Source organism: Strix aluco, chromosome 13 (genome assembly GCF_031877795.1).
Source record: "Strix aluco isolate bStrAlu1 chromosome 13, bStrAlu1.hap1, whole genome shotgun sequence".
NCBI lineage: Eukaryota > Metazoa > Chordata > Aves > Strigiformes > Strigidae > Strix > Strix aluco.
In genome coordinates, this window is record NC_133943.1 from 22165816 (window position 1) to 22191300 (window position 25485).

At 58.7% G+C, this 25485-nt stretch overlaps 3 protein-coding genes across 6 annotated transcripts; all 3 read left to right on the forward strand.

The window, feature by feature from the left end:
* Positions 1-1806: 1806 nt before the first annotated feature.
* On the forward strand, positions 1807-3546 carry LOC141929221 (uncharacterized). The gene is made up of 3 exons (XM_074838402.1): positions 1807-1909; positions 2008-2112; positions 2543-3546. Exons 1-3 carry the CDS (start codon positions 1807-1809, stop codon positions 3544-3546), a joined length of 1212 nt encoding a protein of 403 aa, XP_074694503.1.
* Positions 3547-4733: 1187 nt separating this feature from the next.
* Positions 4734-7928, forward strand: LOC141929222 (uncharacterized). Its single transcript, XM_074838405.1, has 7 exons — positions 4734-5594; positions 5686-6028; positions 6105-6284; positions 6426-6906; positions 6973-7257; positions 7294-7523; positions 7847-7928. The coding sequence occupies exons 1-7, from the start codon at positions 5036-5038 to the stop codon at positions 7926-7928; spliced, it is 2160 nt and encodes a 719-aa protein (XP_074694506.1). The 5' UTR covers positions 4734-5035.
* Positions 7929-13944: 6016 nt separating this feature from the next.
* LOC141929163 (uncharacterized) lies at positions 13945-20250 on the forward strand. 4 transcript variants are annotated; one of them, XR_012624977.1, is made up of 5 exons: positions 13945-15518; positions 17305-17418; positions 17513-18888; positions 18972-19108; positions 20010-20250. XR_012624977.1 is itself a non-coding variant. In XM_074838339.1 (3 exons), exons 2-3 carry the CDS (start codon positions 17321-17323, stop codon positions 18645-18647), a joined length of 1233 nt encoding a protein of 410 aa, XP_074694440.1. In that variant the 5' UTR covers positions 13945-15518; positions 17305-17320; the 3' UTR covers positions 18648-19313. The 4 variants fall into 4 exon arrangements, 1 of the variants encoding a protein (XP_074694440.1); XR_012624976.1 differs by having other exon boundaries at positions 13945-14673; positions 15430-15518; positions 17513-19108; XR_012624975.1 differs by having other exon boundaries at positions 17513-19108.
* The last annotated feature ends 5235 nt before the right edge of the window (positions 20251-25485 follow it).

Consider the following 25485-nt stretch of genomic DNA (forward strand, 5'->3'; position numbering starts at 1 on the left):
TGGTTCCAGTCCCCTGGTATCAGGGGGACTGGGGAAGAGCAGGCTGGGGTTAACTGGGAGAACTGGGGGAGACTGGAAAGGGAGGACTGGACAGGGGACTGGGGAAGCAGGGGGCTGGGGGTTCCTGGGGAAGGGCAGGAGGTAACTGGGTGCATGGGTGTAAGTGGGGCAGGGACACCTCAACATGGATCCCCAGCATCGCCCCCCCTGCATTGGGAGCCCCAGTATGGGGGTGCTGCAGCCGCCCAGCATGGGGACCCCCTGCATTGGGAATGCCAAGATCCGGGCAATGCAGCCCCCAGCATGGTGTCCCCCAACCCCCCTTACTGGGGTCCCCCAACACTGGGGTGATGCAGCCCCCCAGAACTGGGTCCCCCATACACCCCCCCTCAAGGTGACACAGCCCCCAGCATTGGGACTCCCCTGATCAGGGCCCCCCAGCACTGGAGCCCCCGCTGTCGGGGGGACACAGACACCAGCAGTGGGGACCCCCATCCCCCCCCCATTTCTGCCCCATTTCTCCCTTAACCCCTCATGGGTTAAAGCCTCCTGGGTGGACCCTTCCCGGGGGCGGGGCCTCTCCTGGGGGTGTCACAGCACAGGGGCGGAGCCTTCACTGTCTTTCCTTTTCCAAACCAGGGGATAAATGGGGGGTCGAGGGGTGGGGCTTGTCTTGGAGGGTGGGGCCTCTCCAGGGGGTGTGTCCCACCTCGGGGCGGGCCTTTCCCCACTCTCCCGGGCCATAATGACCAGACAGGGTGTTCTCTGGAGGGTGCGGCCCCTCCCGGGGGGTGTGTCCCCAGAGGGGGCGAGGCCTATGCAGGAGTGGCGTGGGCGGGTCCAGGGGCGCCGCTGTCCAATGAGGCGCTGCTGTTCCACGAGAAGTGCGGGGCCCTCGCCAAGCTGTGCAATGGGCACAAGACAGCCAAGGCAGCACGGAGCCCCCGGCACCAGGACACACCTTGGGGGGCCAGGGCGGGGCACGGGCACACACCCCAGCCAGGGCCGCAAGGCCTTCGTCCTGAACACGGCCAGCGTCCCCTCCCGCGGGGACAGGGCTCGCTGCAAAGCCCTTCCCAGCCTCGAGACGTTCACACCCTTCCTCGCCTCCCACCCCGCTCAGCTCCGCAGCCCGGCATCGCCTCACTGCCGCAGCAAAAGAACCCCAAATCACCCCAGGAACGGCCAGGGAGGGAGCTGCCGGCCAGGCTGGGACCCTCCTCCCCTGGCCTGGCTGCACCCCGGGCAGACACAAGACCGGACGGGGGGGGAAACATAAACAAGAGTTGGCAGCTGCCACAAGGGCCAGGGTCAGCGCTCCAGAGATTTCTCCAAGTGCCCCCAGAGGAACTGCGCAGTGCTGGCGTCCCGGCTGGGCGAGCGGCAGGAGACACCCACCACGACATCTGCTTTGGTTTCCATCCCCCTCATCCTCACCCCGAGGCTCCCAACCACGTCCTCGCTGACTGTCAGCCCTGCAGCATCGCACCTCTCCCTCACATCGCCTGCCAGCCCTCCCCTCGCCTGCCCTGCCTGCCCCTCCTGCCCCACCTGCCCCCTCCAGCCCAGCACTCCAGGTGTGGGGCTCCTGCCACCAAGTCCCCCTGATCCCAAGGCTGTCTCAGCTCTGCCAACGGACCAAGGCTTCCCGTCCAAGGCACCTGCACCCACAGGCCCCTTTTAACCCTTTCCCTCCCCAGGAGGAGCCGGGGAGGTTGCTGGGGGCGGGGCGTAACCTGGGGACCCCCAACATTCCGTCCCGGGACACCCCAGAGAGTCCTTAGCAACCAACACCCACCACAAACCATGGTGCTGCCACCAGGGTGGGTGTCTCTGCGCGGCTCCTGGGACCCCCCAGGGCCCTGGTTCCTGCGGCTCTCTCTGCTCCCCAAAATCTTCTCCCACCAAGGTAGGCACCGACCCCGACCCCGACCCCTGCAGCCCGGGGACGCTCTTGGGGGCCAGAGCGGAGGTGAGCGCCGGCCATGGCTCCCGTCTCTCTTCCAGGCTCAGCCAACCTGTGCCCACTGCCCGGGCAGGAGCAGCCCTTCCCCACAGCCTGGGCACCCCCGGCGGGGGGAGCACCCCACGCCCCCCAGGCCCCTCCACAAGGTATGGCACCCCTCTCTGCTCCACCACCCCGGCACCTTTCGCACCTTCAGCACCCCCGACCACGGGCACCCCAGAGTCCCCATCACTCCCGTGCCCCCTCCCCAGGCAGTTTTTGCACGGGGGTTTGGCAAGCCTGGGCGAGCGTCCCTGCCCTCACCTGGCTGATGTGTGCCCAGTACAGCCCACGGCCAGAGAATTTACCACATACTTGGCGCCATCTCTCCCCTTTTCACCTCGGAGAAGCCAGACTCGTCCCCGATTTCTGAGCCCGTCCCTTTGGCACAGCAGCTCATCCCGCGGGCATCGCCCTGGCAACGAGCTCCCCACGTGCGTGGCGCGGAGCCGGGGGATGTTGGTGATGGGAGGCCGGCTCGGTGGGTGCCCCCAGAGGGTCCCCCTTGCCCAGCACAGCTCCCTCTCACCTACACAGGGCTGCTGAGGGCTCCGTGTGGCTGCCGTTTTGACCCCCGACTCTTTGGCTACGAGTGGACCAACATGCCACCACCATCCACCTCCATCCCCAGCTACGGGCACATCGAGGGGCTGTCTGCTCCCTTCAACATCGCCAGCACGGCCACCTCTGCAGGGGCACCCCTGGGCACTGACATCGCCCCAGGCAGCAACGTCCCCCTAGCAGCCGGTGCTGACCCCTACAACCAAGGCCCTGGGGACGCCACGGACGACCTGGTTGTGACTGAAGACATGCTTCAGCAAGAGGCCCTCAGGCTCTTCAGTCACTCCCTGGATGCGGTGGGTGTCAGCCAGGATGGTCTCAGCAGCGGCCCCATGCCTGGGGACAGTGGAGTCACCAGAGAAGAGGGGAGAGCGATGGCCCCAGGCTCCCCAGTGCTGTCGACGTCCATCCCCACCTACGAGGACGTCCAGGGGCAACCGGAAAACAACATCTCCGGCGCGGCCACCCCCATGGGGCCAGTCCCAGGCAGCAACATCCCCCCGGGCAGTGACGTCCCCACCAGCCCCGCTGCTGTCCCCCACAATGAAGACCTTGGGGGCACACCAGAAGATCTCAGTCTCAGCGATGAGATGCTGCTCCAAGAGGCCCTGAGCCTCTTTGGTTGGTCACTGGACTCGGTGGGGCTCAGCCAGGACGGTGCCAGCAGCAGCCCCATGCCTGGGGACCTGGCTGACACCTGCGCAGCCATCCCCCCCTGTGACTCCCCCTCGCTTTTGCTGCCCGATGAGCTGCTTGGCCTCGACAACACCATCGACACCGTCCTGGGCCTGGAGGACTTTCTGATGGGGCTGGAGGCCCAGGAGCCGTGGGGGGATGCGGGGATGGAGCCGCCCCCGTCCCAGCCGGCCATGCCAGAGAAGCGGGACTGGAAGCGGGGGCAGAGCACCCTGTCACCGCCCCCCAGCAAGCGCAGGGCACTTGCAGTCAGCCCGGGGAGGGCAGGGGGGAGTAAAGATTGATGTAGGGAACGGGGCAGTGGGTGATGAGAGTGGGGTATCTTGGGGGTGCGGGAGGAGGGTGGTGTATTGGGGGGGTATGTTATTGTATTTGGGGGGTGGGGGCTCAAGGGTGGGGTGTTTGGGGCGTGGGTGGGGATGTTCATGTATTTGGGGGGAGGGAGGGTATTAGAGTAGTTTTGATGGGACATTCTCTGTTGTTTATTGCAATTAAAATTTGTTTTCTTCAAAACCTCTCCGTGTCTGTGTAGGAGGGGGAGGCAGCGCAGGGGGCATCGGGAAACGGCACCCAACGGTGCAACAGCCCCGCTGAGCCCCAAATCAGAGCCGGTGAGCCCTGAAGGGCACCCAGCCGCCCCCAGGACCGAGTCACCACCAGCGGGGCAGGCAATGGTGGGGGGCGGGGGGGGACTCCCCCGGCCCATTCCCCGGGGCAAGGAGCCCTTTGGCGGGGCAGCCAGGACAGACGGCTCCCTGCAGGACTCACGGACACGGCCCCACGCAGAAAGCAGCACGGAGCCCCCGGCACCAGGACAGACCTTGGGGGGCCAGGGGGGGCACGGGCACACACCCCAGCCAGGGCCGCAAGGCCTTTGTCCTGAACACGGCCAGCATCCCCTCCCGCAGGGACAGGGCTCGCTGCAGAGCCCTTCCCAGCCTCGAGACGTTCACGCCCTTCCTCGCCTCCCACCCTGCTCTGCTCCGCAGCCCGGCATCACCTCACTACCGCAGCAAAAGAACCCCAAATCACCCCAGGAATGTTAAACTCAGTTATCCACAATTATTCTTCTAACCTCAAGGCCAGTTTACATTTTGCTAACTACCAATTCTTAATTCCCACAGGCACCTGCGGGCAGAGGCCCCCTGTTCAGCGACACCCCGGGATCCCACACAGCTCCTGGGGGACCAACGCCCCCCAGCCCCCGCTGTGCTCTCCGTCCTGGCACAGAGGAAAAGCAGCTGGCCAGGAGTGAAGCCAGTGAGGAGTCAGGACGGGGCTCCCTGTCCCCCCGCTCTCCTCTCCTGTGCCCTGGGTGGCGCCTTCCACCCCTCCAAACCGGCAGCAGATACGGCAGGGACAGAGTAGTTGCGGCTTCATCACTGGCGTTAGCCAGCCTGTGCCTCAGCTTCCTCCTGCGTGAGCTGGTACCAGGGCAGCTGGTGCCCACATCTGGGGAGCTTTACACCAGGCCAGATAACACTGAAAAGTTGCAGGGGAGTCACAGGCTGGTTTTGCTCAGAGCAGCCATCGACAGGGTGTAGGTACAGGGCCCAGTGTCGTCTGGGCTGTGGGTAAGCAAAGGCTGAGGGCAGCCATGGAGCGAGGGGCCGGAGTGTCCAGGACCCCATTGCCTGCGGAGCGGCTCACAGCCGGTCCCCGGTTACGGGGTGTCGTTAGGGGTGATGTCATAATGGGGCAGATCCAAACCACCCGACGACAGGGTGTCAGAGCGTCAGTGCTGCAGCCGCGCCGCCACCGGTCACAGCAGACATGCTGCGCTCTGTCCCGGGTCTGCCGGCGGCCTCTGAGCCTGCCCAGCTGCCCCCCATCACCTACCAGCTGCCCCAGGCCAGTGTCTGGCAGGGGGGGCCAGGGCCCATGGGGGCCCCGGGGCAGCTGGTGCAGCTCCACCCCGGCATGTGGCTCCCTCCCATGGTGCAGCTCCCCCCAGGGGTGCAGTTCTGCTCCATGGCTGCTCCCTGTCCCCCTGCCCATGGCTGGGGACAGCAGGTGGTGGGGAGGACGCTGGTGCCCCCCCAGCCGATGGGGCTGGGGCCGGGGGCCGTGGTCCAGGAGGAGCCCCTGTACCCCACGGGCTCCTGCCTGCTGCACGTCCCTGCCCGCCCCAGCCCCCCGTCACCCTGCCACCCCGCAGCTCAGCGCTGGGTGCAGGGCCCCCCTCTGCTCCACAACACGCCCGGCAGCGCCCAGAAGCTGCCGGAGGCCTCCAACATGGAGGCAGTGGCCGTCGAGGACAGCGTCCCTGCTGCCAGCGCCCACCAGCCCGCCCTGGCTCCGCTGACTGGCAGAGCCACCATAAAGCCCAAAGGTGAGTTTAGGGGCTGGCAGAGCCCACAGGCAGACAGCCAAGCTGAGGAAAGGTTGCATCGCCTGGACTTGGGTTGGCTTTGCTTTTGCAGCAGCAGTGACCGCCCTGGCAGCCCCGGGGAAGCCCGCAGACCTGCCCGAGCAGGGGCTGGACGCCTTCGCGGAGGCCTTTCGTGAGGAGGCAGAGGACACCACTGCCCAACAGATCCTCGCTTGGCTTAACACCGTGGATGGCGAGGACACCATCCCCGACGTCCTCGACAGCCCCAGCGTGACTGCCTTCCTCCAGCAGCTCCCTGACGTCTCTGCCTACGTGGCGGAGGGCAGCAGCCCCAAGGAGCAGGCAGTGGCGGCAAGGCTGGGGGACAGTGAGGACGCTGTCTCCGATGTCCCAGAGCTGACGGCCCTCCTCGGTGAGCTCCCGGACCTCTCCAGGTATGTGGAAGCGGGTGGTGGTGGGAGTGGGGAACAGTGAGGACACTGTCCCTGATGTCCTTGATTTCCCCAACAGCCTCACCAGCACCATGTGCTGTGATGAGCTCCCCGACCTCTCTGTGTACGTGGTGGACGGTGACTGCCCCCAGGACCGAGCGATGGTGGCACATCTAGGGGACAGTGGGGACACCGTCTTGACCGCCAGTGTCCCCAACTTGCCTGCTGAGGTCCTCAAGGAGCTCCCTGACCTCTGCAGGTACGTGACGGAGGGCGGCTGCCCCAAGGAGCGAGCCGTGGCGGCAGGGCTGGGGGATGGCAAGGACACCGTCCCCAGTGTCCCCCACGTCTCCAACTTGAGCACCTCCCTTAACGAGCTCCCCCACCTCTCGGAGTACAGGGCAGAGGGCGGCTGCGACAATGAGCAAGTGGCGGTGGTGATGCTGGTGGACGGTGAAAACATCTTCCCTGACAGCCTCTCCAGCACCGTCTCCTCCAATGAAGCCCCCAACTTCTTGGGGTACGGGACGCAGGGCAACTGGGCCAAGGACCACCTGTCAGCAGCGATGCTGGGGGACGCCGACCCCTTCTGGGGGGTGCCAGCCTCCCCCTCGCAGGACCCCACAGGGCAGCAGGGCAGGATGGCGGCAGAACTGCCCACCTGGCTGCCACCGAGTCCTTCGGAGACATCTGAGGAGAGCTCGGAGGAGAGCTCAGATGAGAGCTCGGATGAGAGCTCCGAGGACAGTCCTGCGAAGAGACCCCAGAAGGGTCCCCTGAAGGCTCTTCCAGACAGTCACCTGCTGAGCCCACAGGGGGTCCCGCTGCTGAGTCCCCTGCCCAGCCCCTCGCGTCCTTCCCGGCGTCACCCGCCCCGCACGGCCCGGCTGATGGAGGAGGTGCTGCGGAGGCAGCCCCGGGTGCTTCTGACTCGCCTGCCCCTGGAGAATGCGCTGAAGGGTCCTCAGGAGACCCCTCTGCCCAGCCGCTCACGTCCCTCCCGGAATCACCCAGCCCACACAGCCCGGCTGATGGAGGAGGTGCTGCGGAGGCAGCCCCGGGTGCTTCTGACCCGCCTGCCGCTGCCCTTGGGCGCTGTCTCTGGCCGGGGGGTGCCCGGATCGGGCCGGGCGGGGGGCAAGCGGGCCAAGCGCCCCGCCCCGGCCAGGAGTGCCAAGAAACGAGAGACCTCCCTGCGGGACAACATCCCACCCAAGAGGAGGAAGATGGTGGTGTGACGGGTGGGAAAACACTCAAAAACCTCGCAGGAGGTGAAGCCGGACAGGGACGGCGTGGTGGCGGGCAGCAGCAAGTGGAGAGCACCTGATGGCAACAACGTGCCCGCCAAGGGAGCCAGAACCCTGAGGGACACCACGGGACAGCGTGCCGCCCGCTCCAGCCCCAGCCCTCTCCCATATCTCCAACTATTTCTTAATTCATTAAAGTTTCAGTGTTTGTTTCACAGCGACTCTGCCAGTGGTCATTCGTGCAGCGGGAGGTGGGGGGTTAATGCAGCCCCTGCCCCATGAGCTGATACGAACGAAAATTGTCTGGAAGCAACAATCAGTGTGTTGAAGGGGTGATTGTGCACCGGGTGAAAGAACCCGCTTTTGGGACAACACACAGCCCCCTGACTGCACACCAGCACACACACACACAGACACAGACACTCCCTGACTGCACACCAGCACACACACACACACACACAGACACTCCCTGACTGCACACCAGCGCGCACACACACACACACACACTCCCTGACTGCACACCAGCACACACACTCCCATGGACTCCTCAGCCTCCTGCTGCCACTGCTCCCAGCCTCTCGCTGCTCCATCGCCTTCGGTTGCTCCACACTGGAACCCTGTCCCAAACCCACCAGACCCCCCCTGCCCCCAGCTAACCCAGCTCAGCCCTAGAGCTACCCCGCAGCTCTGTCCCAGTGACCCCTCTGGCTAACGGGGCGCTGGGGCAGCCAGCTGTGGGCTGGGGAGATGACCAGCCCTGCTCGGAGGGCAGCTCAGTGCGGCCTGGGCTCCGTGCTGGGTGTCCAAGCCGAGGCCTCTTGACAGAAACCTGGACTTGGTGGGACCGTGACACAGCATCATCTCCAGAGCCAGGACAGCTCCCTTCAAGCCATGGTCCAGAAGCAAAGGGCCCGCCCCAGTGCCCAGAGATCCCAGCTCAGCTGGAGGCGTGCGGGGCACCCCTGGGCGGGAGCCGAGCTGGGAGCTGCAGCACCATCACGTGCCAGGGGCCAGGAGCGCAGCAAGGTGGGGTTGGGATAGATGGTCCTGGCAGCTTCAGAGGCAGGACCTGGTGCAGCCAGTGCAGAGCCGACAGGCCTCGGTGGGAAGCAGCTCAGGGTATGATCCATCGTTTTGTTTACATGCCAGTGACTTGCCTTAGAAACTAACTCTCCAGATTTGTTTGATGTCTGTGAAGACAATCATGCCTCGTTACCCCTTTTTTGTTTCCACTCTGGAAGCCAATAGGGCTTCTCTGCACCCTCCCTGTAGGTATTTACAGACACTGCCAGGATCCCCCTGAGCCTTCCCCAGGCTGAACAGGCCCAGCTCTCTCACCTTTCCTCATGTGAGATGCTCCCGTCCCTTCATCATCTTTGTGGCCCTTTGCTGGACTCTCTGTCCATGTCTCTCCCGCACTGGGGAGCTCAGAACTGGACCCAGCACTCCAGCTCTCGCAGCACTCACCAGCGCTGAACGAAGGGGTGGGAGCATCTCCCCTGACCTGCCGGCAGCTCTCCTCCTGACGCAGCCCGCGATGCCGTTGCCCTTCTTTGCAGCAGCGGTACATTATTGGCTCACGTTCAACTTGGTGTCCCCCAGGTCCCCCTCTTCTGCAACGCCGCTTTCCAGCTGGGCAGCCCCAGGATATACCGGTGTGTGGGGCTGTTCCTCCCCAGAGCACTTGTGCTCTATTCAACTGATACCCAAAAAGCGGTCGAGGAAATCCAAAGAAGCACTGACACCTGCCTTCTGAACAGACTATCCCTCATATAGAGAGAGATGCTTGTTTTCAATCCGTTTGTGAAGTGCACAGGGAGGAGACCTCCAGCCATCTAATACCAGACGGATAGAAAAATGAATTCCCCTTAAAAGTCAATCAGTACACATTTAAACGGATCAACTGAAAACTGAAGAGTGGCAATGACCTGGTGAAGTGAAGGCCTCATTTGCATGGGACACTTATCACGGCACATATTTGTATGACTTGAAGTAGCCCACCAGCTTGGTCACCGAGCCAGAGAATTTGTGGAGGAGGGTTTACAAACAGCGGAGTGCGCTGCCGAGGTAGTTCTGTGAAGGGACCTGACACCCGTTGGCTTTCACACATTTATTTTTCCTTCGCCTCAATTAACTGAGTTCATTTTGGTGATGAAATCTTAGTAAAGGTGAAGTCAAACAATGTAGACTTAAAAGTTAACTTTTTAGTTTTGGAGCGTTATTCCTGAAGTCCCTGGAAATGTCTGTTTGCTCGCTTTGAATTTAACAGCTGCCAGCTTAGTCTAACAGCTCTCAGACAAAACCGGCATCTGCCAGCAGGAGCCTGTTCCCCGCAGGCAGCGACATCCCCTAAGCAGAGCCCTGGAAACTACCGAGACCCGCGAAGCGGTGTCACTCTGCCTCGCCACGACTCCACATCTCCAGATTGAGCAGCGACATCACGCTCAACAGGGCTACTTTTCACACTCGTCCAAGCAGAGCTCCGACAGGAATGTTCAACCACGCTGGAGCCAGCACCGTTGTTGATTCCTTCTCCCTTCTAGCACAAAACTTGTCTTGCTGCCAGTGATGGCCAGTAAGTAGCTACTGGGCTTTTGCAAGCACTAGACGTTGCACATCGACCACGTAGTCTCCTACGCCCAGCTCCGTGTCTAACAACAGATCGGAACGGCTCTGTGAGGTCTCCACACAAGCCTCAGCTACCGATGGTGGCCGAATCGCACTGTCCCTTCCCGCCCCACTGAATCGCTGGTGCCACTTGCCCTCCCGGTTCCCCGCACGCCGGCGGGACGGGCCCCAGGCTGACTCACGCCCCGTGGGGACAAGCCACAGAGAGCAGAGTGTGGCTCCCGCAGGCCGCGGCCGCCGCCAGCCGGGCAGTGCCCGAGGCCCCGTGCCCACCGCCCCACGCACCTTCTCCGGTCTGGGCGTTGCTGATCCGCAGGTCGCAGGTGGCCGCCTTCAGCTTCTGGCGGCCCATGATCTGGCGCTTGAGGTCGCTGAGGGAGATGTGGAGGCCGCTGAAGGTGACCGTGTCGCAGCGCAGCTGGGAGGAGAACTGGTCATGGACGCACGGCATGGCTGGGCCAGGCGACGCCTGCTCCTGACAGCGTCCGCCGTGCGCGGCAGGTGGTATCTGCCAGCCCCTGGCCCCCGCCCCTGCCACGCCTCCGGCCCGGGGCCCTCAGCGATGGAGCTGGGCTGCGGTGGCAGCGCCCACCCGGCTCCTCCTGGCAGCCCGGGCCAGCAGAGGGGTGATGGGGAGAGGCCCCGCGGCCCCGGCTCGGCCACCGATCCCGAGCTCAGCCTCCGCGGCCCCGGCTCAGGCCCGTTGTCCTGTCACCCCCTGGGCCTGTCCCTGCCTGGTGTCCTGCCACCCCCTGGGCCCGTGGTGTCCCTCCTGTCACCGTCCCGGCCTTCACCACACAGCATTACCTCCCGCCAGCCCCTGGGCCTGTGGCGTCCCCCCCTACAGCCCTGGGCCCATCACCGCCTGACGTCCTGTCACCCCCCAGGCCTGTCCCTGCCCATGTCCCTCCTGTCCCCCCAGGCTGTCACCACCCGCTGTCCCCTCCTGCCAGCAGCCAGCCAGGGCGAGGCAGCCTGGGGGAGAGGCAGCGGGCTTTGCCATGTGGCCTCGGCTGCCGGCGCTGCCGGGCGGTGAAGGGAGGGGACATCTCGGGGTGCCTGAGAAAGGCCCCGCTCCCCGCGGACGGGGCAGCCCCTTGTTCCCCGGCCGGGGAGGGGCCGCCAGCCCGGCCTGCGCTGGGAGGGGCCGGGGCCGGGCGGGGCCGCGCGCTCTAAAGGGGCCGCCGCGGGGCCTTTCTCCGGGGCTCTCACCGACGGTGCGAAGCCGGGACCCGCCCCGCGCCCGCCCCGATCCGCCCCCGCCGGGACGCGCCGAGCCGCGGCGGCTCCAGCGGCGCGGGCCGGGGCCCGAGAGCGGCGGCGGCGCTGGCCCTGGCCGTGGTGCTGGCGGCCCGGGGCGGCTGGAGCCGCGGGAACGGTGAGTCGGGGCCGGGGGCGCGGCCGAGGCGGGCGGCGGGGCCCGGGCGGCGGCGGCCCCGCGGCGGGAGGGGCCGAGGCGGGCGGCGCGGGGCGGCCCCGCCGCGCTTTGACCCTCCGTAGCCGTGGGGGGGGGCGGCCGCCGCGCCAGGCCGCACCGCGGGGCCGGCGGCTGGGGCGGCTCGGCCGGGGCCTGCGGCGCCGGGAGCGGGGCCCGCGGCCCTCCCGCGGGGAGCGGCTCGGGTCACCTTCGTCCCGGGGCCGGCGTGTTCGGGCCCAGGCGGGGCAGAGCGGGCCGGGAGGGACGGGCTCGGCGGCGGCCGGGGGGAGCTGGGGCGGGACCGGGCCGGGCTGCAGCTCCCGCCGTTTCGCCTGAGGATTGACCGTGCGGCGCCTCCCGACCCGCCGGGACTGTCGCTCGCGGGAGCGGGGAGGGTCCGGCCGTGCCGCCCGGTGCCGGGGCTCAGGGGTGGGGAAGGGCACGGCCCCCCCCGGCCCTGCTGCTGGGAAGGGGCTGAGCGGTGGCACCCGGCCCTGCTCTCCTGGGCCGCTTTCAGCCCCGGCTGCAGTTCCAGACGGGTTTAGCGAGGCGTGGGGCTGCGGGTTTGTCTTTAACCGCGGGAACGCTTCGGGGGAGCCGTTCAAATCCACGGGTGTTACGGGGGGTGAAGCTCGGAGGTCGGGATCGGTGTTTGCACGGGGTCTGGTAAAACACCAGACGGGTGTAAAGGTGTTGTGCTGGAGGTGTGAGCTTGTTAAATCCCGGCTGACACGAGTTTAAGCCTTACAAGCTGTTTTGATGTCAAACAAACTTGCTCAGGAAATGATTCTAGTTAGAGGTTTTAAGTTCGGATGATGTTTACAGCTGTTTTTAAATAAAAGTATTTATGTGAGGCGAGCTGCCTGGATACGTAAATCCCCTGTGCCCCGGACAGCCCCCTACCCCTGTCAGCTTTCCCTCCGCAGAGGCAATAGCAGTTCCAGTGCAGACAGTGCAGCGATGGCTGGTTTGAGCTGTGGCTGCTGCTCAGAGAACAAAGCAGCAGGTACCCTTAAGGCAGCCCCTTGTTCCCAGCAATCGGACAAGTTGCATATTTCACAAATCGCCCAGTTTCTTCCTCATACGTGTTTTTAAAATTACAAGCCTTGAGAGAGACCCGTGGTACGGCTTTAACCTGGGCGGGTAAGTTCCAGCTGGCAAAGCGAGTCCAAACCTGCCCCTCGCCAGCAGAGACGTGGAAAAGGGAGTTGACATCCAGCACTAATAATAAATACGTCTAGAGCTCTGGTCCAACAGCTCCTAATCTGAAAATGTTATTACTACTCCTACAGTGAAGCTTCTTATTTATTTATCTATTTAAATCACATTTGGCTTTTTGGGTTGCAAGCGTGTTTACGATCTTAACCCCCTAATCTTTGCTGTATTGCTACGTGGTGGGAAAATATACTCAACAATTTATGGATGGAGAAACAGCAGCAATGCACAAGATGCCAAACCAAAGTCTGGGGTGGAATATTTTTATATCGTTCACGCAGTGCAAATACTTTGTATTTTGTGGACAATTTGGACGATCAAGGTCCCTAACCGAAAAGGTTTTCAGCCACTCTGATGTTTGATTCCGATTTTTGAGCATGATGAGCTCACACAGCGCTGCAGTGCAGGTGGAGAGCAGCACGCTAAGGCGAAGGCCGGCGTCAGCGGGGCTCGGAATGCACAGACAATAGTGGCGTGAGCAAACAGGCTGTTCCCTGCGCAGCGGAACTAACGGAGTCTGCTTTCTTGCAGATTTGTGTCCTGCATTCTCTACAAACATGCCCCAGGATAACGCTGCTCTCCAGTGACAACATTCCCCCCGTCTCTGAGCCAACCGTACGTGGTTTTTCTTGTGCCCCGTACCTGTCTCTTCCCTTTACTCCTTTTAGACAGTATCTGGTAAGAGGCTGGGCAGCATGTAGTGTGTGTGGCTCAGCAGGCAAACTGGGAGGGTGGTTTGAGTTCACATTTAAAGCACCCTTTGGCTGGAGACGCTGAGTTTTTCCTCCTTAACCCATGCCCAGTTTTCATACATCTTTTAGGAATATGATGCGTGAGAACTCTCTTCCTCTTTTACATGTGACTGAAGTTAGTTGTGAGCTCAGAAGTTACTGAGAGGAGTAGAAGCAAGGGTTGAGGAAAGGAGACCTGACCTTGTTTTGCTGATCAGGGATATTAATTAAATTCAGACACCAGAGTGAAAAGAGCAGGCGTATTTTACTAGAAATAACTAAATAATATAACAGAATAATACAGAAAACATACAGTAAGAAAAGACAAAGTAGCGCGCTTAAACAAATAGGAAAATACAGGGTAATGCATCAAATCATTACTACAAGAGAGAGAGAGAATAGTGATTAAGAAAGATCCATCACCACTTGCATACGTTACCATCATCCAGACCCGCAGGCGCTGGGCAGCCCCGGTTACAGCGAGGATTTGTTGAGCCTTTCCCTGCAAGTGGGAAATCCTACGCGGTGCGTGCACCCATAGGTGAGGCATCCAAAGTCGCTGTGAGCGGGGCCAGCCTTATATACCTGAAATCAGTAAGCCAGAATAGCTGGCACCTTTGTTTTAAGCAGAAATATCTGGAGTCAGTCTCACGTTAGATTTTCCCAGAGCCTGGCCGGGGCTCAGGGAAAAAACTAAGGGAGTTTTCCCAGCTTATCGAGGTGATTTATGAGCAAGGTCACACACCAGGTCACAGGGCCAGACAATTGTCTTTGTGGCCCTGTTTACACACACAAAGAAGGATACATGTCTTACGATGTTTAAGTTACATTTTCTATACATATTTCACTAATGACTACATACTGAGTTAGCAATTTCGGTTCAAGACCTATTGTTCAGGTTTCAATATTCCCACCTTTTACATCCAGACAGGTGGTTTGTTATAATTTAGTACAATACCTATTGATACAATGCTTGTCAATTATAAAACATACAGGATTCATCTATAGGTCAACTCTGGCTTGGGCTTATTGTCCAAGCCTTAGCACTTCAGACCTGTGCATCAAATGAAGATCCATATTTCTTGTTCTGTGAAGAAAAACAGGTTTGTGTTTGGTTTTTTTTATCACTGTGTATTTTATCACTTGATAGGATTTTTATACAGAGTGTTGATGTCTATATGCCATTCTGGAATGTGAAAAGATCAAAACTGTTACTGTGTGAAATCTGTTATATTTTCAGTGTACAGCTTCCCTTACAGTTAGTGCTGTGTGATAGGAGAAACATGATTCATTTTGAACTGAAAGTTTGATCTGTAAGTGTAAGAATATTGTGTTTGTTCCTGTAGCAGAAAGATTTGCAGCACAGACCTTCTGGATCTCCACAAAGTTCAGCCCAGTGCATTTCCCCAGGTTTGTTCTAAAGAATGATTTCTGTGCTCAAGGCTTATCTGTTGGATTGTATTTTTTTCTTTAACATGCTTTAAAGGCTATACACGGTGTGTTATTGAAGCACAGAAAAAGTCCCTTTTAATAAGATGGCTTCATTCTTTTTTCTACTGGGTATGGCTTAGAGGCTCCTAGCAATCTCCTGTGTGGTTTTGTCTTTTTATGTTTCCTTATACCTTCTTGCTGTGTAACCTCAAAATATCATGGTGAAAAGGGATCAATAAGCTAGTTTTTCACTGATTGTCTGTTCTCTGGCCTCTGAAAAGACTAGAACTGTGAACTTTGTTTTACATCAGATTTTCATAATTGTCTATTTAAAACTTGCCTGCAGCTAGTGGTTGCTGGAAATCTCTACGACAAGCTAGCACTAATGGTCTGGACGTAAATCTTTGTTGCAACAAAGTGGGAAAAGAGACCTGGGAGAAAAAAAAAACCAAGAAGAAAGAACAGCTCTATTGCAGCATAGGCTTTGAAATAGCTTTTTGCTGCTGGAAGAGACCATCACGGCCACAGGTGTATAATTGAAATGGCATTTTAATTTGTAGACGTTGCAAGGTCTGCACTAACAGAACAGGCTTCTTGGCTCTCAGGTGACCGACGGGAACTAGAGCAGAATTACCTGCTGCCCTGCAGATGGTCCGTTTGGTTGCTTTGGCTGTAAGAAACAAGCTGACGTGAATCTCCAAGTATTGCTGTGTGTATTTCGTACGTTTTCGTTAGGTACCATTCGACTTGCAGTGCAAGGTGTACTTCTTTATGAAACGGCTCTTACCAAGAGGCAGTGCAACGGGAGTAACTGTTATAAGAAGGTAAGTGGCTGTTTGTGTTATCGAGAATGGTTTTGTGCGTTTAGGGGAACGTGCAGAGGCTAAAATAGGAAGCAAGAAGGAAAGTGAAAATAGGAAAAGTTGGCTGTAGGGCTTGTTGTTGAAACAGCTCTGTGGTATGGTCTGGTGTGATGGGTTAACAGCGATAGGTAGGGCCTCTCAGCAGTGTGCGGGCAGTGCTGATGGATCTCAGAAGATGGCTTTTGGTTGGTGCAGACTCTGCTAGGCAGCCAGTACTTATTTTCCACAGCCAAAAGCAGAAGCTGGAAGGGAACAGCTAATAGCATGGGCACTGGTTGTCTTTACCCACAGCGTGACACTGCAGGCTGCAGTGCCCAGCAAAAAAAGCCAAGGGTATCGTATCAGTGTAAGAGAAATACATTTTAAGAAAGGTATAAACTGTGGTGTTTGCATCCCCTCCGTCCCTCTCCCCACGTTTTGTCTCTGGAGAGTTTTAGATTTGGCCTAACGAGAACCGGAACTTCATGTTCTTGGCTTGTGGAGTACAGAAGGAGAACTTCATGGCTGATGATTTCAATACTTCTCCAAATGGAAATGGGAGGACATTTGTTATTAAGCCTTTGTTTAAGAAATCTGCCTTTACAAATCTTGCTACTGTCTAATTAGTGTCCTCCTTCAGAACAATGGGCTTGGAGCTCATCACTTAGCTGTTTCATTGAGCAAGGTGGAAGTGGAAGGAGAGATAATTGTTAGTGGAGGTACAGACTAAGAAAGGGGAACTTCTGGGGGTGAGTAGACACCAGTGCTTTTACAAGAAAAGTTGTAAATTAGCGATGCATAAACCTTGGCTGGGAACTGGAGACCCTCTTGAACTGCTGCAGCAGCGTGGTCCTGAAGCAGCCTCCCAGACACTGTGCTGGAAGAGGAGTTTGGTCGGGGTGGAAGACAAAGCTTGCGTGCAGTGGAGGGTCCTGGGCTCAGGGGTCCGTGAGATCTTGTCCACTCCCATGTCCTTAAAAGCACTTTGCAAAAGGGGCAGCTGCAGACCTTGTCAGTGATAAGTTTTAAAGATCGTCTGGCTGATTCTTCATCTTTGACTTCCCTGAAGTTCCTTTTTTAAAAGGATGTGTTTTGTCTCCTGCTCCTTATCATTCATTACAGACATTAGTGCTAAATAATTGTATCCCTTTTTCAGAAGTCTATTACAGGCTTCCATGTATTGTGTAATAGTGATTAAAGTTTTAAATATCTTTCCAGTTCACAGACTGTCTAGATTTAAAAAGCATTTAAAGCTGCTGTATTAAAATGAAACTTAGCCGTGGTATCTGTTATGTTCAGTGTGTGTGCATGCAGATATCAATCACTGTGTAGCAATGAGCATTGCAAAGAACTTGGGGGTTTTATGTGATCTCAGATTTTTCTTGTTTGCCATGAAATGTCCTTGTACGGTAGGGTGTGAATAATTGCGTGTAGGTTCTGGTGTTGTACTAAAGGAGCAGCTACTTTGCAATTTCCACACTAAATGGGCACAGTAGGGACCAATTTCCTGCCCTTCAGACCTGCTGATTTAGCCAATACGGCAAGTGAAGTGGCAGCTTTACATTTCTAGAAGGATCACAGGTAGTATATAAACAGTGCATCTCTGGGGCCACTTCAGTGTGCCCAGTCTGAGGGCAGCCGGGAGTGAGCATGGGGAATACAAATTCAAAAAGCAGCGGCAGAAGCAACACAATTCCAGGGAGACAATTTAATAAGAATTGCAATTGAATGTGCTTGTGGTCTAGATGCATATTCTGTATCCCTCCAGAGTGAAATAGAAACAGATGCTCATGAGTTTGAAGCAGAGTGTTGGAGTGCTGCAGTGGAACAGTCTTGCGCAAAAAGACAAAAGACCTTATAAAAAGGCGAGATGTCATTTATGGTAAGAGTATTTTTTGTCCATCCCTCCGTCCGTCTGCAGCTCGGCTCCAGCCGGAGTTTGTATCCTCAGGCCTTAGCAACCTCTCTCCCCCCAGGACTTGTGCTGCGACCCCCTGCACGCCCGCAGCCGGGAGGAGCGGGGCTGGTGGGACCCGACCCCCTCTGCCCCCCGGGAAAGGCTCCCCTGGACACCCGGGTTTCAGGCAGCGACTGGCAGGTGGCCGGGCTGCCCCAGGCTCCAGCGCTGCAGGGAGCAGCCTGCGCCCAGCCTCCAGTCAGGCCCGGCTGCCCAAAGGGCGCCTGCGCCCAGCAGGGAAAATCCCAATCCATGTTCCTGAAAGTAAAGCTTTGGATGCCCAGGTCTTTATGTTCCAGAGGCAAGCCGAGTTACAGCAGGTACCTGCAGGAGTAGAAGGTGCTGTGATTCCTATTGTATGGGCCGGAGGAGTCCCGGGAAAATCCAAAAGAGCAGACCCAGTAAGAATTGACCTTAAACCAAGATCATCCCCGGTAGTAAGAATTAAACAGTGTCCTCTAAAGCTAGAAGCTGGAAAGGGGTTGGTGCCAATAATTGAGAAATTCTTAAAGTATAAGTTACTAGTGGAGTGTGAGTCAAAACACCCCCCCCCCCCCCCCCCCATTTTGCTGGTTAAAAAGGCCAATGGTAAGGATTGCTGGTTGGTCCAGGACCTGAGGGCAATAAATCAGATAACCCAGGATATTCATCCTGTAGTGGCAAACCCAGACACATTGTTAACTGGAACAGCAAAGTACATGGGGATTCCAACGCCTGATGGTACCCCCTTATACGATATCACCATTGCTGGAGGCCAGAGCTATGGACAGATTACAGTGAGCGCAGCCTTTCAGCGGGGCAGTGCTAAGATGACTACTCAACAAGAAATCCAAATGGAAGAACCACCACAGGTATCCTATAACTGTGCTTGCATACAGCGATGTCATCTGAATGATGCAACTCCAGACTGCACAAACAACAATACTATAGCTGTAGGACTAGCCAAGGGCTGTAACAGTTACATGAATTCTGTAGACAGCCAATTTGATCTAGCCCTGTTACATAGATTTAAACCCTCAGTTAGGTGGCCTGTACCCCGAGCAGAAGGAACAGGATGGTACTGGCTATGCGGTAACCGAGCTCGGAAAATACTGCCCCTAGGATGGGAAGGAGTGTGCACCAGGAGCCCTCGCCCCGAGCACGACAGCAGTTAATAAGCTGCATGAACAGAGTGGATGGGCGAGGACCCTCCTTAAACGAAGCAGAAGGACTCACAGTGCTATAGCAGACTGTCCTTAGGCATTCCACAGTTTCGTTAGATGGTTTCTCTCTCGGCTTGGAGTAAGTGAATTGGAAAAGACAACTGTAAATATATCCACCATAATCGAGAACATAGAAAACAGAACTATGGACGCCACACAAGCGTTGCAAATTGAAGTGTCCAGTTTGTCTCAGGTAGTGTAACAAAATCGAATGGCCCTTGGCCTCGCAAGGGGGTGTCTGCACCGTGATTAACACAAGCTGTTGTGTATACGTAGATCAGAATGGCAGAATTTCCACGGGTTTGGCAGAAATTTGGGAACAGACCAAAGTCCTGCCTCAGGCCACCAAGGATGATACGTCCTGGGGCTTTGAAGAATTGTGGCACAAACTTAGCTCATGGCTACTGAATTGGGTATGGTTAAGAAATCTGTTTCTAGTGGTAATAGTAATGGTCTGCATCTATATCTTAGCTTGCATTATGATTCAGTGTTGTTGTAGACAAATCTGCATGAAAATGAGGTATTAAGTATTGAGACCTTGGATTTATGAGTCCAAAGTCTCAAGAAAAGGGGGAGTTGCTGCCTGTAGCTGATGCCTGCAAGCAGTTGGTGCTACTGGCTGTAAGGGGCCTCAGACGAGAATGCACCCAAGGGCATAATTTTTGCCACTGTGATGGGTCCATCCCGGGGAGGGCAGAGAAGCCAACAGACACCTGTGGGAGCTGAAGGTAAGAAAGCTGAGAAACTTTACAGACAGAGCAATGAGCCAAGATGAGGTCTTATATGAAAAAAACCTCAGAGTTCATGGAAAGGACACTAAGACACCTCTTCAGCCACCACTAGGGACCACCACAGACCACCGAAAACCCCCATGGAAGCCCCTCAGAGACCCTTCCCCAAATTTTAGTACACTTGTGCAATGTATTAACAGATGCATTAGATCCTCTGGAAATAGGTGTGCACTGCTCGGAAATTACATGAATATTTGTTGGTCTCGGTCCAGCTGGGATCGGGGCGACGCGCAGTTTGTTGAAGGGGGGGCATTGCCAAGAGCAAATGCTGCTGCACTGTGTGCCCGCTCCCAATTTATGACCACCTGTTTACATAGGTTCATTTTCACTTTTACATCCTACTGACCTTCAGGTTTTGCCTGTTTATAACTTACATGCTCACCACACTCTGCAGGTGGTGCTTTTTCCCGCTGTTTTTCACACAACAGGGTGTTCCATAATGCTGCCTCAGGTATCCACAATCATTCTTCTAACCTCAAGGCCAGTTTACATTTTGCTAACTACCAATTCTTAATTCCCACAGGCACCTGCGGGCAGAGACCCCCTGTTCAGCGACACCCCGGGATCCCACACAGCTCCTGGGGGACCAACGCCCCCCAGCCCCCGCTGTGCTCTCCGTCCTGGCACAGAGGAAAAGCAGCTGGCCAGGAGTGAAGCCAGTGAGGAGTCAGGACGGGGCTCCCTGTCCCCCCGCTCTCCTCTCCTGTGCCCTGGGTGGCGCCTTCCACCCCTCCAAACCGGCAGCAGATACGGCAGGGACAGAGTAGTTGCGGCTTCATCACTGGCGTTAGCCAGCCTGTGCCTCAGCTTCCTCCTGCGTGAGCTGGTACCAGGGCAGCTGGTGCCCACATCTGGGGAGCTTTACACCAGGCCAGATAACACTGAAAAGTTGCAGGGGAGTCACAGGCTGGTTTTGCTCAGAGCAGCCATCGACAGGGTGTAGGTACAGGGCCCAGTGTCGTCTGGGCTGTGGGTAAGCAAAGGCTGAGGGCAGCCATGGAGCGAGGGGCCGGAGTGTCCAGGACCCCATTGCCTGCGGAGCGGCTCACAGCCGGTCCCCGGTTACGGGGTGTCGTTAGGGGTGATGTCATAATGGGGCAGATCCAAACCACCCGACGACAGGGTGTCAGAGCGTCAGTGCTGCAGCCGCGCCGCCACCGGTCACAGCAGACATGCTGCGCTCTGTCCCGGGTCTGCCGGCGGCCTCTGAGCCTGCCCAGCTGCCCCCCATCACCTACCAGCTGCCCCAGGCCAGTGTCTGGCAGGGGGGGCCAGGGCCCATGGGGGCCCCGGGGCAGCTGGTGCAGCTCCACCCCGGCATGTGGCTCCCTCCCATGGTGCAGCTCCCCCCAGGGGTGCAGTTCTGCTCCATGGCTGCTCCCTGTCCCCCTGCCCATGGCTGGGGACAGCAGGTGGTGGGGAGGACGCTGGTGCCCCCCCAGCCGATGGGGCTGGGGCCGGGGGCCGTGGTCCAGGAGGAGCCCCTGTACCCCACGGGCTCCTGCCTGCTGCACGTCCCTGCCCGCCCCAGCCCCCCGTCACCCTGCCACCCCGCAGCTCAGCGCTGGGTGCAGGGCCCCCCTCTGCTCCACAACACGCCCGGCAGCGCCCAGAAGCTGCCGGAGGCCTCCAACATGGAGGCAGTGGCCGTCGAGGACAGCGTCCCTGCTGCCAGCGCCCACCAGCCCGCCCTGGCTCCGCTGACTGGCAGAGCCACCATAAAGCCCAAAGGTGAGTTTAGGGGCTGGCAGAGCCCACAGGCAGACAGCCAAGCTGAGGAAAGGTTGCATCGCCTGGACTTGGGTTGGCTTTGCTTTTGCAGCAGCAGTGACCGCCCTGGCAGCCCCGGGGAAGCCCGCAGACCTGCCCGAGCAGGGGCTGGACGCCTTCGCGGAGGCCTTTCGTGAGGAGGCAGAGGACACCACTGCCCAACAGATCCTCGCTTGGCTTAACACCGTGGATGGCGAGGACACCATCCCCGACGTCCTCGACAGCCCCAGCGTGACTGCCTTCCTCCAGCAGCTCCCTGACGTCTCTGCCTACGTGGCGGAGGGCAGCAGCCCCAAGGAGCAGGCAGTGGCGGCAAGGCTGGGGGACAGTGAGGACGCTGTCTCCGATGTCCCAGAGCTGACGGCCCTCCTCGGTGAGCTCCCGGACCTCTCCAGGTATGTGGAAGCGGGTGGTGGTGGGAGTGGGGAACAGTGAGGACACTGTCCCTGATGTCCTTGATTTCCCCAACAGCCTCACCAGCACCATGTGCTGTGATGAGCTCCCCGACCTCTCTGTGTACGTGGTGGACGGTGACTGCCCCCAGGACCGAGCGATGGTGGCACATCTAGGGGACAGTGGGGACACCGTCTTGACCGCCAGTGTCCCCAACTTGCCTGCTGAGGTCCTCAAGGAGCTCCCTGACCTCTGCAGGTACGTGACGGAGGGCGGCTGCCCCAAGGAGCGAGCCGTGGCGGCAGGGCTGGGGGATGGCAAGGACACCGTCCCCAGTGTCCCCCACGTCTCCAACTTGAGCACCTCCCTTAACGAGCTCCCCCACCTCTCGGAGTACAGGGCAGAGGGCGGCTGCGACAATGAGCAAGTGGCGGTGGTGATGCTGGTGGACGGTGAAAACATCTTCCCTGACAGCCTCTCCAGCACCGTCTCCTCCAATGAAGCCCCCAACTTCTTGGGGTACGGGACGCAGGGCAACTGGGCCAAGGACCACCTGTCAGCAGCGATGCTGGGCGACGCCGATCCCTTCTGGGGGGTGCCAGCCTCCCCCTCGCAGGACCCCACAGGGCAGCAGGGCAGGATGGCGGCAGAACTGCCCACCTGGCTGCCACCGAGTCCTTCGGAGACATCTGAGGAGAGCTCGGAGGAGAGCTCAGATGAGAGCTCGGATGAGAGCTCCGAGGACAGTCCTGCGAAGAGACCCCAGAAGGGTCCCCTGAAGGCTCTTCCAGACAGTCACCTGCTGAGCCCACAGGGGATCCCGCTGCTGAGTCCCCTGCCCAGCCCCTCGCGTCCTTCCCGGCGTCACCCGCCCCGCACGGCCCGGCTGATGGAGGAGGTGCTGCGGAGGCAGCCCCGGGTGCTTCTGACTCGCCTGCCCCTGGAGAATGCGCTGAAGGGTCCTCAGGAGACCCCTCTGCCCAGCCGCTCACGTCCCTCCCGGAATCACCCAGCCCACACAGCCCGGCTGATGGAGGAGGTGCTGCGGAGGCAGCCCCGGGTGCTTCTGACCCGCCTGCCGCTGCCCTTGGGCGCTGTCTCTGGCCGGGGGGTGCCCGGATCGGGCCGGGCGGGGGGCAAGCGGGCCAAGCGCCCCGCCCCGGCCAGGAGTGCCAAGAAACGAGAGACCTCCCTGCGGGACAACATCCCACCCAAGAGGAGGAAGATGGTGGTGTGACGGGTGGGAAAACACTCAAAAACCTCGCAGGAGGTGAAGCCGGACAGGGACGGCGTGGTGGCGGGCAGCAGCAAGTGGAGAGCACCTGATGGCAACAACGTGCCCGCCAAGGGAGCCAGAACCCTGAGGGACACCACGGGACAGCGTGCCGCCCGCTCCAGCCCCAGCCCTCTCCCATATCTCCAACTATTTCTTAATTCATTAAAGTTTCAGTGTTTGTTTCACAGCGACTCTGCCAGTGGTCATTCGTGCAGCGGGAGGTGGGGGGTTAATGCAGCCCCTGCCCCATGAGCTGATACGAACGAAAATTGTCTGGAAGCAACAATCAGTGTGTTGAAGGGGTGATTGTGCACCGGGTGAAAGAACCCGCTTTTGGGACAACACACAGCCCCCTGACTGCACACCAGCACACACACATACAGACACTCCCTGCCTGCACACCAGCACACACACACACACACATACAGACACTCCCTGACTGCACACCAGCGCGCACACACACACACATACAGACACTCCCTGACTGCACACCAGCGCGCACACACACACACACACACAGACACTCCCTGACTGCACACCAGCACACACACACACACACACACACACACACACACACACACACAGAAACTCCCTGCCTGCACACCAGCACACACACACACAGACACAGACACTCCCTGACTGCACACCAGCACACACACACACACACACAGACACTCCCTGACTGCACACCAGCGCGCACACACACACACACACACTCCCTGACTGCACACCAGCACACACACTCCCATGGACTCCTCAGCCTCCTGCTGCCACTGCTCCCAGCCTCTCGCTGCTCCATCGCCTTCGGTTGCTCCACACTGGAACCCTGTCCCAAACCCACCAGACCCCCCCTGCCCCCAGCTAACCCAGCTCAGCCCTAGAGCTACCCCGCAGCTCTGTCCCAGTGACCCCTCTGGCTAACGGGGCGCTGGGGCAGCCAGCTGTGGGCTGGGGAGATGACCAGCCCTGCTCGGAGGGCAGCTCAGTGCGGCCTGGGCTCCGTGCTGGGTGTCCAAGCCGAGGCCTCTTGACAGAAACCTGGACTTGGTGGGACCGTGACACAGCATCATCTCCAGAGCCAGGACAGCTCCCTTCAAGCCATGGTCCAGAAGCAAAGGGCCCGCCCCAGTGCCCAGAGATCCCAGCTCAGCTGGAGGCGTGCGGGGCACCCCTGGGCGGGAGCCGAGCTGGGAGCTGCAGCACCATCACGTGCCAGGGGCCAGGAGCGCAGCAAGGTGGGGTTGGGATAGATGGTCCTGGCAGCTTCAGAGGCAGGACCTGGTGCAGCCAGTGCAGAGCCGACAGGCCTCGGTGGGAAGCAGCTCAGGGTATGATCCATCGTTTTGTTTACATGCCAGTGACTTGCCTTAGAAACTAACTCTCCAGATTTGTTTGATGTCTGTGAAGACAATCATGCCTCGTTACCCCTTTTTTGTTTCCACTCTGGAAGCCAATAGGGCTTCTCTGCACCCTCCCTGTAGGTATTTACAGACACTGCCAGGATCCCCCTGAGCCTTCCCCAGGCTGAACAGGCCCAGCTCTCTCACCTTTCCTCATGTGAGATGCTCCCGTCCCTTCATCATCTTTGTGGCCCTTTGCTGGACTCTCTGTCCATGTCTCTCCCGCACTGGGGAGCTCAGAACTGGACCCAGCACTCCAGCTCTCGCAGCACTCACCAGCGCTGAACGAAGGGGTGGGAGCATCTCCCCTGACCTGCCGGCAGCTCTCCTCCTGACGCAGCCCGCGATGCCGTTGCCCTTCTTTGCAGCAGCGGTACATTATTGGCTCACGTTCAACTTGGTGTCCCCCAGGTCCCCCTCTTCTGCAACGCCGCTTTCCAGCTGGGCAGCCCCAGGATATACCGGTGTGTGGGGCTGTTCCTCCCCAGAGCACTTGTGCTCTATTCAACTGATACCCAAAAAGCGGTCGAGGAAACTCTCTCAGACTCATTTGGAGGGTCAGAAAGCAGGCATTCTGTATTGCAGCGCTGGGCGCACACGTGAATAATTTCGCAGAGGTGAGCGCACCGACTCCTAGCGCTGCACAGCTTAGAGTGAAAGCAATTCGGTCATAGGCACTAAATTTCCACAAAGCCATGAGCATATTCATACTTTTCCCAGAACTAGGTAACATATGCATTAGTACTTTGCACATGCTCACTTCCGTTGATCTAAATGAGTCGGTGCTCCTCTGGTGGTCTCTAGTGGCTAATTAGAGTCTTCCTCACTGTGTCCGTTTGATGAGCCTTTACTCCGCGCATGCTCGCTTCTCCTGGAGGCTCTTTGCCGAAATAGAGTCTGGCCTGGGCTTGTTCACAGCCACAATTTTCACTCTGCGGACACTGGAGCATCCTGTTATCTACTGTTAGGGGTCTAAACTGAGAGGCGTACATTTTGTTATCTATAGATAAGCGAGTTGTTTTACAGATGATCCCGTGGTTCCAGTCCCCTGGTATCAGGGGGACTGGGGAAGAGCAGGCTGGGGTTAACTGGGAGAACTGGGGGAGACTGGAAAGGGAGGACTGGACAGGGGACTGGGGAAGCAGGGGGCTGGGGGTTCC